The sequence below is a fragment of the Eptatretus burgeri genome, chromosome 5 (assembly GCF_056783735.1).
Source record: "Eptatretus burgeri isolate ZD-2024b chromosome 5, Ebu_testis_v1, whole genome shotgun sequence".
Taxonomy (NCBI): domain Eukaryota; kingdom Metazoa; phylum Chordata; class Myxini; order Myxiniformes; family Myxinidae; genus Eptatretus; species Eptatretus burgeri.
In genome coordinates, this window is record NC_140965.1 from 5861351 (window position 1) to 5875679 (window position 14329).

At 43.8% G+C, this 14329-nt stretch overlaps 1 protein-coding gene across 3 annotated transcripts in view; it reads right to left on the reverse strand.

Annotated features, from left to right (window-relative positions):
• Nucleotides 1-1135: 1135 nt before the first annotated feature.
• ANO4 (anoctamin 4) overlaps nucleotides 1136-14329 on the reverse strand; it is a 213927-nt gene continuing 200733 nt past the window's right edge. For 2 of the 3 annotated variants that reach the window (XM_085880560.1, XM_085880563.1), the window contains 6 exons: nucleotides 13053-13195; nucleotides 11998-12150; nucleotides 9987-10140; nucleotides 9083-9205; nucleotides 8057-8168; nucleotides 1136-6760 (listed from right to left, as the gene is read on the reverse strand). In XM_085880560.1, the coding sequence (XP_085736686.1) occupies nucleotides 6584-6760; nucleotides 8057-8168; nucleotides 9083-9205; nucleotides 9987-10140; nucleotides 11998-12150; nucleotides 13053-13195 (862 nt within the window). In that variant the 3' untranslated portion in view covers nucleotides 1136-6583. The remainder of the gene's footprint in view (nucleotides 6761-8056; nucleotides 8169-9082; nucleotides 9206-9986; nucleotides 10141-11997; nucleotides 12151-13052; nucleotides 13196-14329) is intronic. The other variant, XM_085880561.1, reaches the window with a different exon arrangement.

Genomic DNA, 14329 nt, shown 5'->3' on the forward strand with positions numbered 1-14329 from the left:
TATTATTATTTTTTTATTTGTATGTATATGCAGGCAAACTGTTCTGTGCCAAGTTTATAAGGGTGAGGTCATTGTCCTCTGTAGGTTAGAGTGGGAATTTTGAAATTTGTTCAGGGTGGTGGCGATCGCTCGCCAACTCTTCATGACACACACCGTGGGACCCTCAACGTCCACCAACTAATGCTCGTACATCGGTCGTCCAGCTTAATGTCCTGATAGACAGATGGTACATATTGATGTCTCGCCCTGCATGAGAAACACCAGGATGGCAGTTTTTCGCTGGGTCAACAATCCAACCCAGGCTTAACAGCTCAGAGGTGAGTTTGGGTCCGTCTTGGGCATCCTTCCAGTCGCCGTTTGTCCAGCTGAGCATTGAGCATTTTAAAAGTCTTTGGTGTGAAATGGCAGGGTTTGGGTTCAAAACACCAACCTCCCAGACTTAGAGTGGAAGCTCGAAGCATTTTACCACCCAATGTGGTCATTTCAACATCCTGTTGATTTCATCCATTGTTTCACTTCTGAGGGACAGAGACCGAATCTCTTTGACGTGCTGGACATGTCTTTGCCACTGAGCCTAAATCTGGGCTGCACAGAGATGCCCAGGTTACGGTTTAGTATCAGTTTGTCCTCGTTTAGTTGGTATTGTAGAGTTATCTTTTATCATGAAGGAACATTGCTAACGTTGGTTGCATACATCTTCTTTCTTCTTGTGTATGGAAGCTTGGCTGCCAGGTAGCTATCATTGAGTTGGGGCACAACTGTGCCACTGATGCTGTTCCCCATACCAGTACATTGGTACTTATTACGCCAACCTCAGAAGGACGACAGGCTGAGTCAACCCCACCTGGTGTTAACTCAGTGGCCAACAGGGCTCGAACTCAGGAGCCTAAGATCCCACGCCAGCCACCCTAACCACTTAGCCAACACCAGGCTTGTTGCATGTGTGACCAATTGGCATCATGTGAAAATGTGTTACCCAATATCAGTTACAGGTAACTAGACCTGATCTGGATCCACAATGATCAAGTAACACTGATGAAGTTATTTCATGAACCCTTTTTGCGATTTGAAGATTACACATTGTTAAAAACAAATTGACACAGTAGAAAGGATAGTCCAAATTTCTTTTTGATAAGGAATGAATTGCATGTACAGTAATAGTAATGTTCAACGTTTTTATTTTCTTTAAATATATATAGGTCAACGTCGAATTATAATAAACATATAAATACAGTATTTTGGTTTTAATGCGACTTCGATCCGAGTTCCATAAAAGGTCACACTGCAGAGTAAAGTTAAAGCTTTCCTTTCACAGCATGCAAATACTACATGGTAGTAATCAAGTAAAATATAAATACAAGTTATAACAAGAAAAAACAAAAAAAACATTAAAACAAGAAAAAGAGCAATCAGATTGCAGACCCTCACCATGGCTTGTTTTGCGTGGTGTGCTGTGTGGTGTATTTTGTGTGTTGTTTATGTACTGGTATGTTACGTAATAAATAATAGACATAACTAGAACTGCCACTTTATAACTGCTGGCAGTGATGACCGGGTACCAAGACATCCTGCTGTGATGCAACCCCGCTTTGATCGGACACCTGACCCTGACCCTAACCCATGACGTTTATTACTAGTCAATTTAATTCAGAATGGGATTAACATAAATACAATTCAAATCAAATGGAAGACGAAATAGGTACAATCCTGCATTGGAGTAATCAGAAGGAACCCAAACAAGCAAAAAGCAAAGATGAAGTCATCGTGAGGAACCTGGATAGGATTCACGTTTCAGCTGCTACTCCTCAACCCTCAAACCCACCCAGGCACAGCCAAGTGAACCTTATTCAAAATAAAATAAAAACGTTTTTAAAAATTAAATTTTTTTAACAATTATGGCTGCGAGACCATGTGGCCGATCATGTTGAAATTTAAAACATCGATTCCCCATCACTACGAGATCACAATTGTGAAGTTTCACGCCGATTGATTAAGTGGTTCCAGAGAAAACATTATTTAATAATTTTCGTAAATCCAATATGGCTGCCAAACCATGTGACATCAATTATGCCTGAACAACCTTGTACACATGAGGAGTACTCGCGATGTGCCAAATTTCAATTTTTTTCTCTGGTGCAGTTTCAGAAATAGAGGTCCAAAGTTTTTCCATTTTTCCAACATGGCTGCCACACCACCACTGCCACTATAACGTCATAATTATCAATAAAACATTCAACATGAGTCGTCACACCAATGGTGAAGATTTTTTTTATCTCAATCCAACAAGCGGTTGCGGAGAAAAACATGAAAGTTCTGTGCGGACAAACAAGCAAACAGACAAATAAGAAGTCATGCAGAGCACGACACTTGCAAAATCCATGAAACAAATTTGACCTCAAAAAGAATAATTGGTGGTTGAATTCAATGACCTGGTGTAATATCCTGTTCAAATTTCAAGTCAACGAGACGAAAATTGAAGATTTTAGAAATACCCCTCCTTAGTTGTTGACCTTGGGCCTATGCTGACCTCAAAAATAATTGCCTAGTTGAATTCATTGACCTGAAATATAAATCCTCTTCAAATTTCAAGTCAATGGGATGAAAATTGAGGATTTTAGAAATCAGACCTAAGTTGTTGACCTTTGGCCTACGTTGACCTTTTGACCTCAAAAACAATAGGCTTCTTCCGAATGACAAACTCTACCATGTGGTGAAGTTTTGTGAAGATCGGTTTGAAATTGCGACCTGTAAGCGACAGACAGACAATCAGACAGACAGAATATCAAAATTGACAAACCAATATACTTGAAAAATCTTCGATTTTGCCACTAACAAATGGACCAAAATGCAATACCCTCTCCTTTGGGTAACAAGTCAAAGCATACTTAAATCATCGGGTAGACGACACATTCCACAAATCCATCAACCAGTTCACTAACGTCGATGTCCTCTCACCACTATTTATAAAAACAAAAATCTTCACACACACACACACACAAAAGTATGTGGACACACCCCTTCTAATTAGTGGATTCAGCAACGTCAGCCTCACCCATTGCCGACAGGTGTATAAAATCAAGCACACAGCCATGCAATCTCCATCGACAAACATTGACAATAGAATGGGCCGTACTGAAGAGCTCGGTGACTTTCAACGTGGCACCGTCATATGATACCACCTTTCCAAAAAGTCAGTTCATCAGATTTCTGCCCTGCTCGAACTGCCCCAGTCAACTGTAAGTGCTGTTATTGTGAAGTGGAAATGTCGAGGAGCAACAGTAGCTCAGTCGCGAAGTGATAGGCCACACAAGCTCATAGAACAGGACCGCTGAGTGCTGCAGTGCGTAGCATGAAAAATCGTCTGTCGTCTGTTGCAACAATCACGACTGAGTTTCAAACTGGCTCTGGAAGCAACGTCAGCACAAGCACTGTTCGTCGAGAGCTTAATGAAATGGGTTTCCATGGCCAAGCAGCCGCACACAAGCCTAAGATCACCATGTGCTATGCCAAGCATCGGTTGGAGTGGTGTAGAGCTCACCGCCATTAGACTCTGGAGTAGTGGAAACGCATTCTCTGGAGTGATGAATCGCGCTTCACCATCTGGCAGTCCAACGGACAAATCTGGGTTTGGCGGAACCAGGAGAACGCTACCTGCCCGAATGCATAGTGCCATCTGTAAAGTTTGTTGGAGAGGGAATAATGGTCTGGAGATGTTTTTCATGGTTCAGGTTAGGCTCCTTGGTTCCAGTGAAGGGAAATCTTAACGATACAGCATACAATGACATTCTAGATGATTCTGTGCTTCCAACTTTGTGGCAACAGTTTGTGAAAGGCCCTTTCCTGTTTCAGCACGACAATGCCCTCGTGCACAATGTGAGGTCAATACCGAAATGGTTTGTCGAGATCGGTGTGGAAGAACGTGACTGGCCGACAGAGCCCTGACCTCAACCCCAGATCTGGGTAAAATCACAAACTGGTCCAACACGTGGAACATGTCTTTCAATCCGGACAAATCTCACACTCTCACTATGTCTCTCTGAAAGGACCATATGAACTCCACCCCCCCCCCCCGCTACATACTCAACAATCCTATCGAAGAAATCCTTTCTTTCAAGCTTTTGGGTCTCACTATCTGGTATGATCTTTCCTGGGAAAGCAACATTTCCAAACTGGCCTCCAAAGCCAGTCGCCGACTGGGAATCCTCCATCATGCAAAGTCCTTCCTCGGCCCACTTGAGCTCCTGACCATATATAAATCTTTTGTCCGCAGCCTGATGGAGTACTGCTCTCCCCTTTGGGCTGGTGCTCCTGCCTCCCACCTTTCTCGGCTTCACACTGTAGAAACCAAGGCATTTTGGATTATTGGGATCTCTCACGATGAGGCTGAGTCTTTGGGTCTCTCACTCTCTCACCACAGGCAAGTCGGTGGTCTTTCTGTCTTCTATCGCCTCCTCTCTGGCCTTGCCCCCCCTTCCTGCTCTGTCTGCGATATGTCTCCACCCCCATATTTCCGCAGGGCGCTCAAGATCTACCAGCAATGCCTCTCTGGTAAAACTACCAAAATCATGAATCACTGTTCACCTTCTCTCTTTCACTCCTTTTTTCCCGCCTTTGGAACAAACTCACACACTCTCTTCAATCCCACTCTTCCCTCCAGGTCTTCAAAACAGCTGTTCACCACCATCTCTTATCGTCCCCCATCCAAATCCTTGATCTTTTCTACCCCCGTTAATCCACCCCAAACACACCTCCTTCAAATTCCCTGCTTTCCTTCCTGAAAGTCCCTGTCGTGTCCATCTTGTATACCCTGTGTTCCCACCCCATCCCTCTCCCTTCCACAGATCTCCTAATGTCTCTGTTCCCCCACTTTTGTCCTTCCCTCTCCTGCCCCTCTTGTCTGTTGCCGCCCTTGTTGTGTGTTGTGTGTTAGCTCTCATACGAGCCTCGACAAGGTATACAAAGAAACAAAAAACAAATGATGAACATGCACATAGCGTTATTCACTATTGATCTCGTAATGAAATACTTCCGGCATTATAGATACAATTCACAAGAAGCAAATGTAACCGCGTTTAACCGCTTAACTTGCCTATAATAACACGCTGTACAATATATGTGTATTCTTCATCACTGTACCTTCGTGGAATGTTCAACATGCAGAGAAAGGTGCAGTACAGCGTTTATCAATTGAGGTCGTCCTGTCATATAAGATTACAGAAGAGCACATTATGACCATTGCTTACGATGTCTGGGGAAGTCATAAAATATTATGTCTACTGTACACGGATCCTCAAGGCAGCCCTGGTTTTGATTCTGCACAAAACGTCACAAATTGGCAACTTGTCTCTGTGCAACAAACTATGAACACACACACACACACACACACACACACACACACACACACACACACACACACACACACACACACACACACACACACACACACACACACACACACACACACACACACACACACACACACACACACACACACACACACACACACACACACACACACACACACACACACCCTTTGCAGCCCTCTCATGAACATGGCATCAAATTAAAGGGATTAATGTCTCTTGCTCTGACCCATTTGAACCCATCATCTGAACAATGCATCATGCTCAAATGAACTGTTGCATGTAAGGCCTGAGCCGAAGACCGAGCTTCGCTTCCGTCAATCCTACACAATCCTACACACAGTCCGGTATGACACGGCGGCAAAGTCATGCAAAGTGTTTTGGCAACGGCAGACGCCCATAATGTACAGGAAAGGATACAACTCCAACAGTGTGTTAGGGAAAACAACAACAATTGGAATATAAACAGTCCAAGTATAATTCCTGTGCATAACTGGGCGGAAATGGCTCAATGAGAGGTGTGCTGCAGAATCTCCTCCAATCAGACAACAGTATGCCAGTGGGTGTCAACGTGATGGTCACTTATAACGCCAATGCTATTCACAAGCCCAAAAGCGCACATCTGAAGGCCCAGCTAGGCCATCAAAGGCCTACTAGGCTTTAGCAGGATTGGTCTCGTTTCCTTCTTTTGTTTGCCTCACACAGTCATTCAACTAAATGTATCATGAGGATTTTCAATTCAAATAATTTCCTGAAATTAGCCTAAACCAGGCTGTAAGTTGTGTACAAAGTGCTTGTATAGGAATGGTGGATGTCTTTCCAGGATCAGAGCTTGGTGAGTTTTGCAAGTTGTAAGATTTCTCAGCTAAGCGGGACTGGAAAAGGTGAAAAACAGCTTCGGGTCATGCCGGCAGCCTGGTACCTTAGAACAGTTGGTAAATCGGAGAGGCATGGTGAGTGCGATGGTTTCAATAACTTTCAAAGGATCACAGTACAGTACTATGACTATCCTCTCTCTCATCCACAGCAGACAGACAAGACCAAATGGCTTTGAATACACATACCTAGCTGGGAAATTGGCTCGCAGAATACTGCGTACACTTGGGTTCCAGCTGTTGGTGATGTGTGTGAGAGAAAGAGAGACAGACAGACAGACAGACAGGCAGAGACAGACACAGAGAGAGATCTAGCACACGGTGCATGGAAGGGCAAATAGATGGTCATGGCCACTCATGGAAGAAGCGATCCTTCCTTTTCTTCTGACGTAGTGTTTCCAGGTCGGCCTTGTAAACCATCTCCTGCACGAATAATTTCTCGCGGCGCATGCACTCTTGCAGACCACGTGGTACGTCTGGAATGAGGTATGCAATCAGCATTTTGATGAAAAATACGAGGTGCTGCGGGCGTGGAAGGGGTTGGGGGGGGGGTGGGTGGGATGGGGGAAACGCATGTTCCATTTATCTGCTCTGTAACAAACACAGTAATTAGATTTGTAATGATAAAATGAAAGTAAAACACATGCATGATAATACTGTTACATTTATGAGCAGGATGGGGTCAGTCAATGGATTACGGCCTCAACACCATCCGGACAGTCACGCAGATAACACACTTTATGCTTATATAAAAGACACTGCGGTTAGGGATAAGTCGTCCTGTGTTGTTTCACTGTTGGGAGATGGTGTTGTAACAGGTAGTAACTGGAGAGGTTAAGGTGTTTGTAATCGTGTTCTCCCATGTCCGGAACCAAGTAAGGCCAGGTGAGTAAGATGGGCTTGGATTGTACTGAGTACATGGGCTGGAGGAATTAGCCATTCTTAAGGAAGAAGGGCGAAGTCATTTGGGAGGGAAGAGCCAGAATTGGCTGATGCCTCGTCACCCACTGTCCTGGCAGGATTGGCTGTCAAAAGATTGCCATAAGTATTGTGGATTCGGATTGGCAAGGGAGAGGAGAGCTTTGCTAGAAGCCTCACCCCAGAAAAAGTTGATGGAGGTCGAATGAGACGGCACCACGTCTCTCAAGCTCTTTCTATCCCTGTGTCCTCGGTGTGCCATCTCTGGCTCTGGCCCACCTTCCTCCCTGCTGGCTCCCACTCGCAAACAGGCTCTGTCGGAGCTTGTCCTGCCATCGGACAGTCCCTCATCTCACTGGTGTCCTACAGCATCCCGTCTCACTTACCTGGTTTTGTTTGTGTGAATTGTGATGGACCGTGATGCCTCAGAGAACCAGTAGAACTGTAATTGCTTAAGCATTGTGTTTTATGCAATTGACTAGCGTGCCGGTTCCACACCATTTTTTGTTCGCCTCGTCCTGTTCTCTTATTTCCTAAACAAATTATTTATTCCCTTCAGCAGTCCATCCATGCAGTTTTTTTTTTCTCCAGCTATTTCACTGCGTCAAGTTTGGATTGGTGCACTTCATTGTCAACTAAATTAATTAGAATCAGCAGTCGTGAACACGGTCCGTAGTGCATGGTGTCTTCTCCGCAGTGGTCTTACATATGTGGAGCGAGGGCCATTCACATGACAATATGTTCTTTGCTACAATGAAACTTTATCACTCAAACATTGTGAATAACTTGAATATATACCATCTATAAGAATCACAAAGCAAATGTGAGCTAATATAATGTAAGTGAATTATAAGGATATTTGTGAGACACATTCTAACAGGTATAACTTTGTAGGCCCACCTCAAAGACGACGATGAAAGCGAGCCGGGCTGCTAAGATGTGCCAGAACTGCAGTGTGAGCTCATAGTGAAAATCTTCATGCTCTTCTGGGGGCAATCGATAGTCCCTGTACCTGTAGAAACACAGCGAATGGATCTGCCAAACTTGGATCTGCCAAATCTGCCAAAAATGGCTGAAAAAGGCAGGAACTGAACTCTATAAAATTGAATTTGTATATTTATATAGACTTCAAAAACTAAAAAACAACTACCAAACCAAATCCAACCAAATTTTGCATGTTCCCTTAGGGTACCACAAGTCTTGTTTCTGCCTGCGTAGCGCATCTGGGGGAGGGGGTTCACGGTGAAGGGAAGACCCCACTCCACTCCACTTCATGTAAATGTGTATCGTATAGCACCACCCAGTGGTAGCCGGTATTACAAATCTTCTTCCTTTATAAAGAAAGTTTAAACGACTTGATTAATGTGCATTCGTGTGATGTTGAAATCTGAGTGAGAATAATTCGAAATTTTCAAAATGTTTCCTTTCCATTCATTTTAAGCGGAGGTTCAAACCAAAGCAAAGCAAACAACAGAGCTTCGCAGCGAAGTGGAAGTGATTTTCGCTCATGCCATCTACAAACAGCAAGGATGGTTGGTTGATGGTGATGTTAGATGACTTCCAAGCAGACATCGGGTAAATGAGCAGAATGTTTGTGAAGATTAATAAGTTGACTGAAGATGATGTGAGCCGACTTCCAAGCAGATGGAAGATGACTTTGGGTAAATGATGGAGTGACTGGAGCAGAATGTTTGTGAAGTACATGATGCTGTCTTTTGATTAAACCCATCATCCTCCGACTACCTCAACGCTGCTGCACAACTTTGAGAGCAGTACTTCGTATCAAGAGTGCTTGGAAGGGACCTATTACAAGCGAGATGCGTTGAATGGAGTTTGCCTGTGCTTCATTATATTAACGGTGTAACTACGAAAGCCCGACCCCGACACTTGGCAAACGTGTTTACCAGTTCCATCTGATGTCTTTACCTGCAGTACTTCACGTCCCGCATGGAATCCGTCGAATCTGTTGGTGTTGGAGGAATGGAGTCTTTCTCAAAGTCTGTAACTTTGAACACCGAGAGACTGTTGTTGACATAGTTGGAGTAACAGCTGCACAGCGGGTCCGATTGAAAAGAAACACACACACACACACACACACACACACACACACACACACACACACACACACACACACACACACACACACACACACACACACACACACACACACACACACACACACACACACACACACACACACACACACACACACACACACACACACACACACACACACACACACACACACACACACACACACACTTAAAATGAGAACTTAGCACATGTTTTCAATTGTGGGGAACAGGGCTGTTTTCTCATTCTTCCTCATTCCTTGTGACCAGACGGAGAAACTGCCCCTATGATATGATACATAGTTATCTTCATCGGCACGTGCTTGTTGCGCAAAAGGATCTTTTTCCATAAGACATTCAAAACAATGGCCAATGCCCCTCACATGGTGCACAATCAAAAAGAAAATCCACATATCTCATGCTGTCAACCTCCACCAGGGAAACCCTGAATCATCATCTCGACCGTGGTTCTGGTGGTATTGAGAAATTTGGGTGATAAAGCACCGTCGATGGATTTGAGCGCCATTTCGTTCGTTATAGAGATGGTGTGTTTTAACCAGTGAAATGGCTGGAGATTATCACATCTTAAAATCGACCTCAAGTATGTTTAACATGACGTCATCGATGCTGCTACATTGCTGTCGCCAATTCATTCTTCAGCCAATCCTCAAGTCATATGTTTTAGGAAATGAAAAGTAAAATGACATGTACTTTTGGATCAAACTGGCCCCAAGTCAACCAAATATGCCCACACTTACTTTGCAGAGGTCCCACTGGTGGAGCCCCTGGCACAAGGACCGTACTGGTACATGTACACAAGGCGTGGAATGAAATCCGAGGTTACAGCGATGACAAATGCATTCGTGATGACAGCAAGAATGCCGATACCTTCTAGGATTCCATACCATATCCCTGATAAAACACACACACACACACACACACACACACACACACACACACACACACACACACACACACACACACACGTAAAACAGATTCCTCCATTGTTTGTAGAGCAGAGTGTAGAGCATAACTATGAAGAAGCATGAGAAATGATATTTTGGAGTGATGCTAGATAAGTTGATTATCATAATCAGTACAGTGTGTGTGTGTGTGTGTGTGTGTGTGTGTGTGTGTGTGTGTGTGTGTGTGTGTGTGTGTGTGTGTGTGTGTGTGTGATGGTAGTGAGTAAGAGAAAGGCCCTTAGAAAAATCTCCTCTGGCTTACCATGAGATCTGATCGAAATCTGATGAGAATCTCATCAGGGCTCGCACGATAGCTTTGAGGTATGCACACAGGTACACACACACTCGCCTCTGAGCTGTCCAGCCTGGGTTCGAATGTCGGCCGAGCCGTAACCTGTCATCCTGCTATTTCGCAGGCAGGGGGTCCCTCAGATGTGTGTGCGTCACTTGAACGAATGTTAAACTTGGTGCCCATCTGCCGGCATTAATTGGTGGACGGTGAAGATCCCATGGTGTCCTTCACAAAGAGTAGGTGAGCTATTGCTGGCACCCTCGACAAATTCCAAATTCCTGCTCTAACCTACAGGGGGCACTGCATCAGCGACACAGCTGCACTGCCAGCTAATGATGTTACTTGCAGCCATGTGCGGCACACAAAAGAATAATAATAATCTCAGATTTCAGGAGAGATTTTCGTAGGGTGCTTTTCTTGTGGTTTAGTAAAGGTTTTGTGATATATCAAAGGAAGTGGTGTCAGCAACATGAAGACCACACCTGGACCTCATGGTGAATAGCAGGTGCAAATGTGTGGTATAAATATAGTCTGGTCTTGGACAGTGGGGATTGTTTGTTGAGATTGGTGAATGAAACACAGGAGTTGTACGAGGCTGATCTGTTTACATTGCAGGAGATTATCAGTCCTTCCCACTCATGGGTGTAACACACAGCTACCTCTACCAGTTTCACTTCTCTTCTCATGCGAGCTACTGTATCTATGAATGTGGTAAGACCTGTATTTATGGAGAAAATAAAAAAAAATGATTCGATAGAGTGTGGATATGATGAGTCAAGTGCTCGCATTTGTCTTTTTTCAAGTTTACACCATCCTTTCAGATGCAGAGAAGGACTCGACCCCCACTGGGCTCAATGATACAGAGATCACGAGACAGGTACACAAACCTACATGGAGCTGCACGGCATGGACCTTTCGTGACATCAAATTTACATGATATTGCTGTTTTGAATCAAAAACGATCATGCGTTGTGGTGCCAAACAAGTTGAGCAAATGACAAGGAGTAAAATCGTGGGTTTTATGAGCTATGACGAGACATTTAGTATCAAGAGTCATCCATAAGATACCTGAAACTTCAGGGACAACATCGGCTTTTCACTTGAAGGTTGAAAAAAAAGTAATAATTTTCACGTCGTTGGTTGTGACAATAAAGGACAACAAGGAAACATCGTGTTGATAAACGTCTAAAACCTATGTATGAGTATATATATATGTGTATATATATATATATATATATATATATATATATATATATATATATATATATATATATATATATATATATATATACACAAGAACTGTGTCAGCTGATACTTGACATTTAAAAGGGTGATGAGACAAATGTCACATGACTCAATGACATTTGCGAAAGCTCAAAATGCACCTCAACGTCACAATTTTGAGGCACTTCGTACAGGATACCGTTCCTACGTTTTCCAATGTTGGGCCAGCATCGGTGTGCATATGAACCGCGTTAAATTGCCAGAGATGAAAAGGTAGGGACGGTGTACCGATGTCCTTCGCAGGAGAAGCCAGGGTCCGCCTCCATTGGGTGACAAACTTGTAAGCGTCCAAGCGAATTTCAATGATGTTGTTGATTAGGGCGAGAAGTGGTGCCAACGGAAAGGCTGCCACAAAGATGGTGACAAAACCAAACTGTAGGACTGAAAGGGGAGGTAAAGAAGGGATGGATTAAAGAGGTGGTGATGCTCGCTATCCGACGCGTCTTTGAATGGGTTTCATTCGCAGTGTTGAATTAATTCAGTTTTTGTGAGACTTTCAAATCGTAAAATCATTGAAAAATAGTGCATTTCACAAGGCGAGATGGATAAAATATGACAAGGTTGCATTCATAAAGGTTATCGTAGATGCTGATGAATTGCCTCCAGCATGCCCTGGACCGTTACCGTTAAAATTGCAAAGGTGTTCAAAGCTTTGCATTTTTAGTGAATTCGCAGCACGTTGCCCGTGCCCGTACGGGATTCTAAATGAAACGGGGAAGTGGTGGAAATTCAAATGGCATCTTCTGGTGATCATTGATCTGGCGAGCTGAGAGCAACAATTCCAATTTATTTCCACGTCTGATACAATTTAAATGTTCTTATGGCGGTGAGGTGCTCCATTTGAAACTTTGTTCGATATACGTAACTTTTTGATGCTTGGGTCCTTAATAAAACATTTGTATTGGTGTCAAAGCCAGTGACCAATTGCAAATTAATGGTAGGATTAGAGATATGGTAGATTCAAATATTTTTGAGAAGAGCAAAAAAGAAAACCCATGACCTCAACTACCCGACAAACAGGCATCACTAAGATAGTGTTTGCCCATCAAAAGTTTACAATCATAGTGGCTTTTCCGGTGGCAGCTCATGAGCCAAAGGAACAATTTTCATAATTGGCACACCTTCTACAACAGGGGTGTGGATGTGACAAAATGTTACTTCCAAAGCCGTTCACCAAGCAACAAATCATGCAATCAAAAGAGGTGCATACCAATGAATGTAATATGCTACGGCCACACACGTATCTCACGGCTGAAAACCGAGGCAGTGTGTGTTCCACGTACTCATTTCCAGGTACTCATCAAACAGGCCATATGTGTTCATTGATTGTAGGCTGTGGTCTTTCTCCCACTGGGGCAGCCGGTCCATCTCGCTGTTGCTGACTTCATGGCGCATCTTCTTCTTTGCCCACCAGTTCTGAATTACGCTGCAGGTCAGACACAGGCAGATGGACACGTTCATGACACTTCAACATTTTTTATCACATCGTACAAAGATGCTGAGAAGGCAATGGCAAACCGAGCAGCATAACCCTTGCCAAGGGACTGCTTCGGCAGCACCGACGCTTTGTCAAGATTATGGTCTATCGATGATGATAATACAAAGACATGATTTTTATTTTTTTTGTGAACCAATGAATATCTTGAAAGCAAAATATAACAAAAAGGAGCAGATGTAATCTTATCTGCACAACTCTTGGAGTCAAGCCACAATTATTTTTTTTTTGAGAGAGAGACATACAGACAGACAGACAGACAGACAGACAGAGAGAGAGAGAGAGAGAGAGAGAGAGAGAGAGAGAGAGAGAGAGAGAGAGAGAGAGAGAGAGAGAGAGAGAGAGAGAGAGAGAGAGAGAGAATGCACAATAGTGTTTAAGAAGAAACAAAATGATTTGCATCTTTGAGAAGGTCATGTGAGGGAAGTTTACAGTTGATGTGGACTTGTCCAAAATCAAAAAGCATTCCCTTCTGGGCTGGCACCCCTGCCTCACACTTTGCTCAGTTTGATGTCACGGAAATTGAGGCATTCAAGATAATTGGAATGTCCAGCGACGAAGCTGAGTCTATGGGCCTATCACTTTCCCATCGCAGACAGGCCTGTAGTCTCTGTCTTTTCCCACCTCCTTTCTGGTCTTGCACCCTCTGCCCTTTCCGTGCTCTGTTCCTATCTCCCTCCCACAGGCATCTGCAGGGCATATGCGGTCCACCATCGATCCCTTTCTGTGAAACTCACAAAATCTAGAATCACTGCTCACATCCACCCATTCGTTCCTCTTTTGTTCCCTGCCTGTGGAACTAACATCCACATTCTCTTCAATCTCATCCTTCCCTCCAAGTATTCAAGACAACTGTTCCCCATCATCTCAGATCGTCCCCAATCCAAAACCATGATCTTTTCTTCCCTCATTAGCCCTAACTATTGCTGGGAAGCCAATGGCAAACCATCCAGTATAACCCTTGCCAACAAAATGCTTCGGCAGCACCGACGCTCTGCAACAGAGTGTGGTGCATCAGAATCGGATGGTTTCTCAAAAATCACCACCTCAAATAATTTAAAGAAG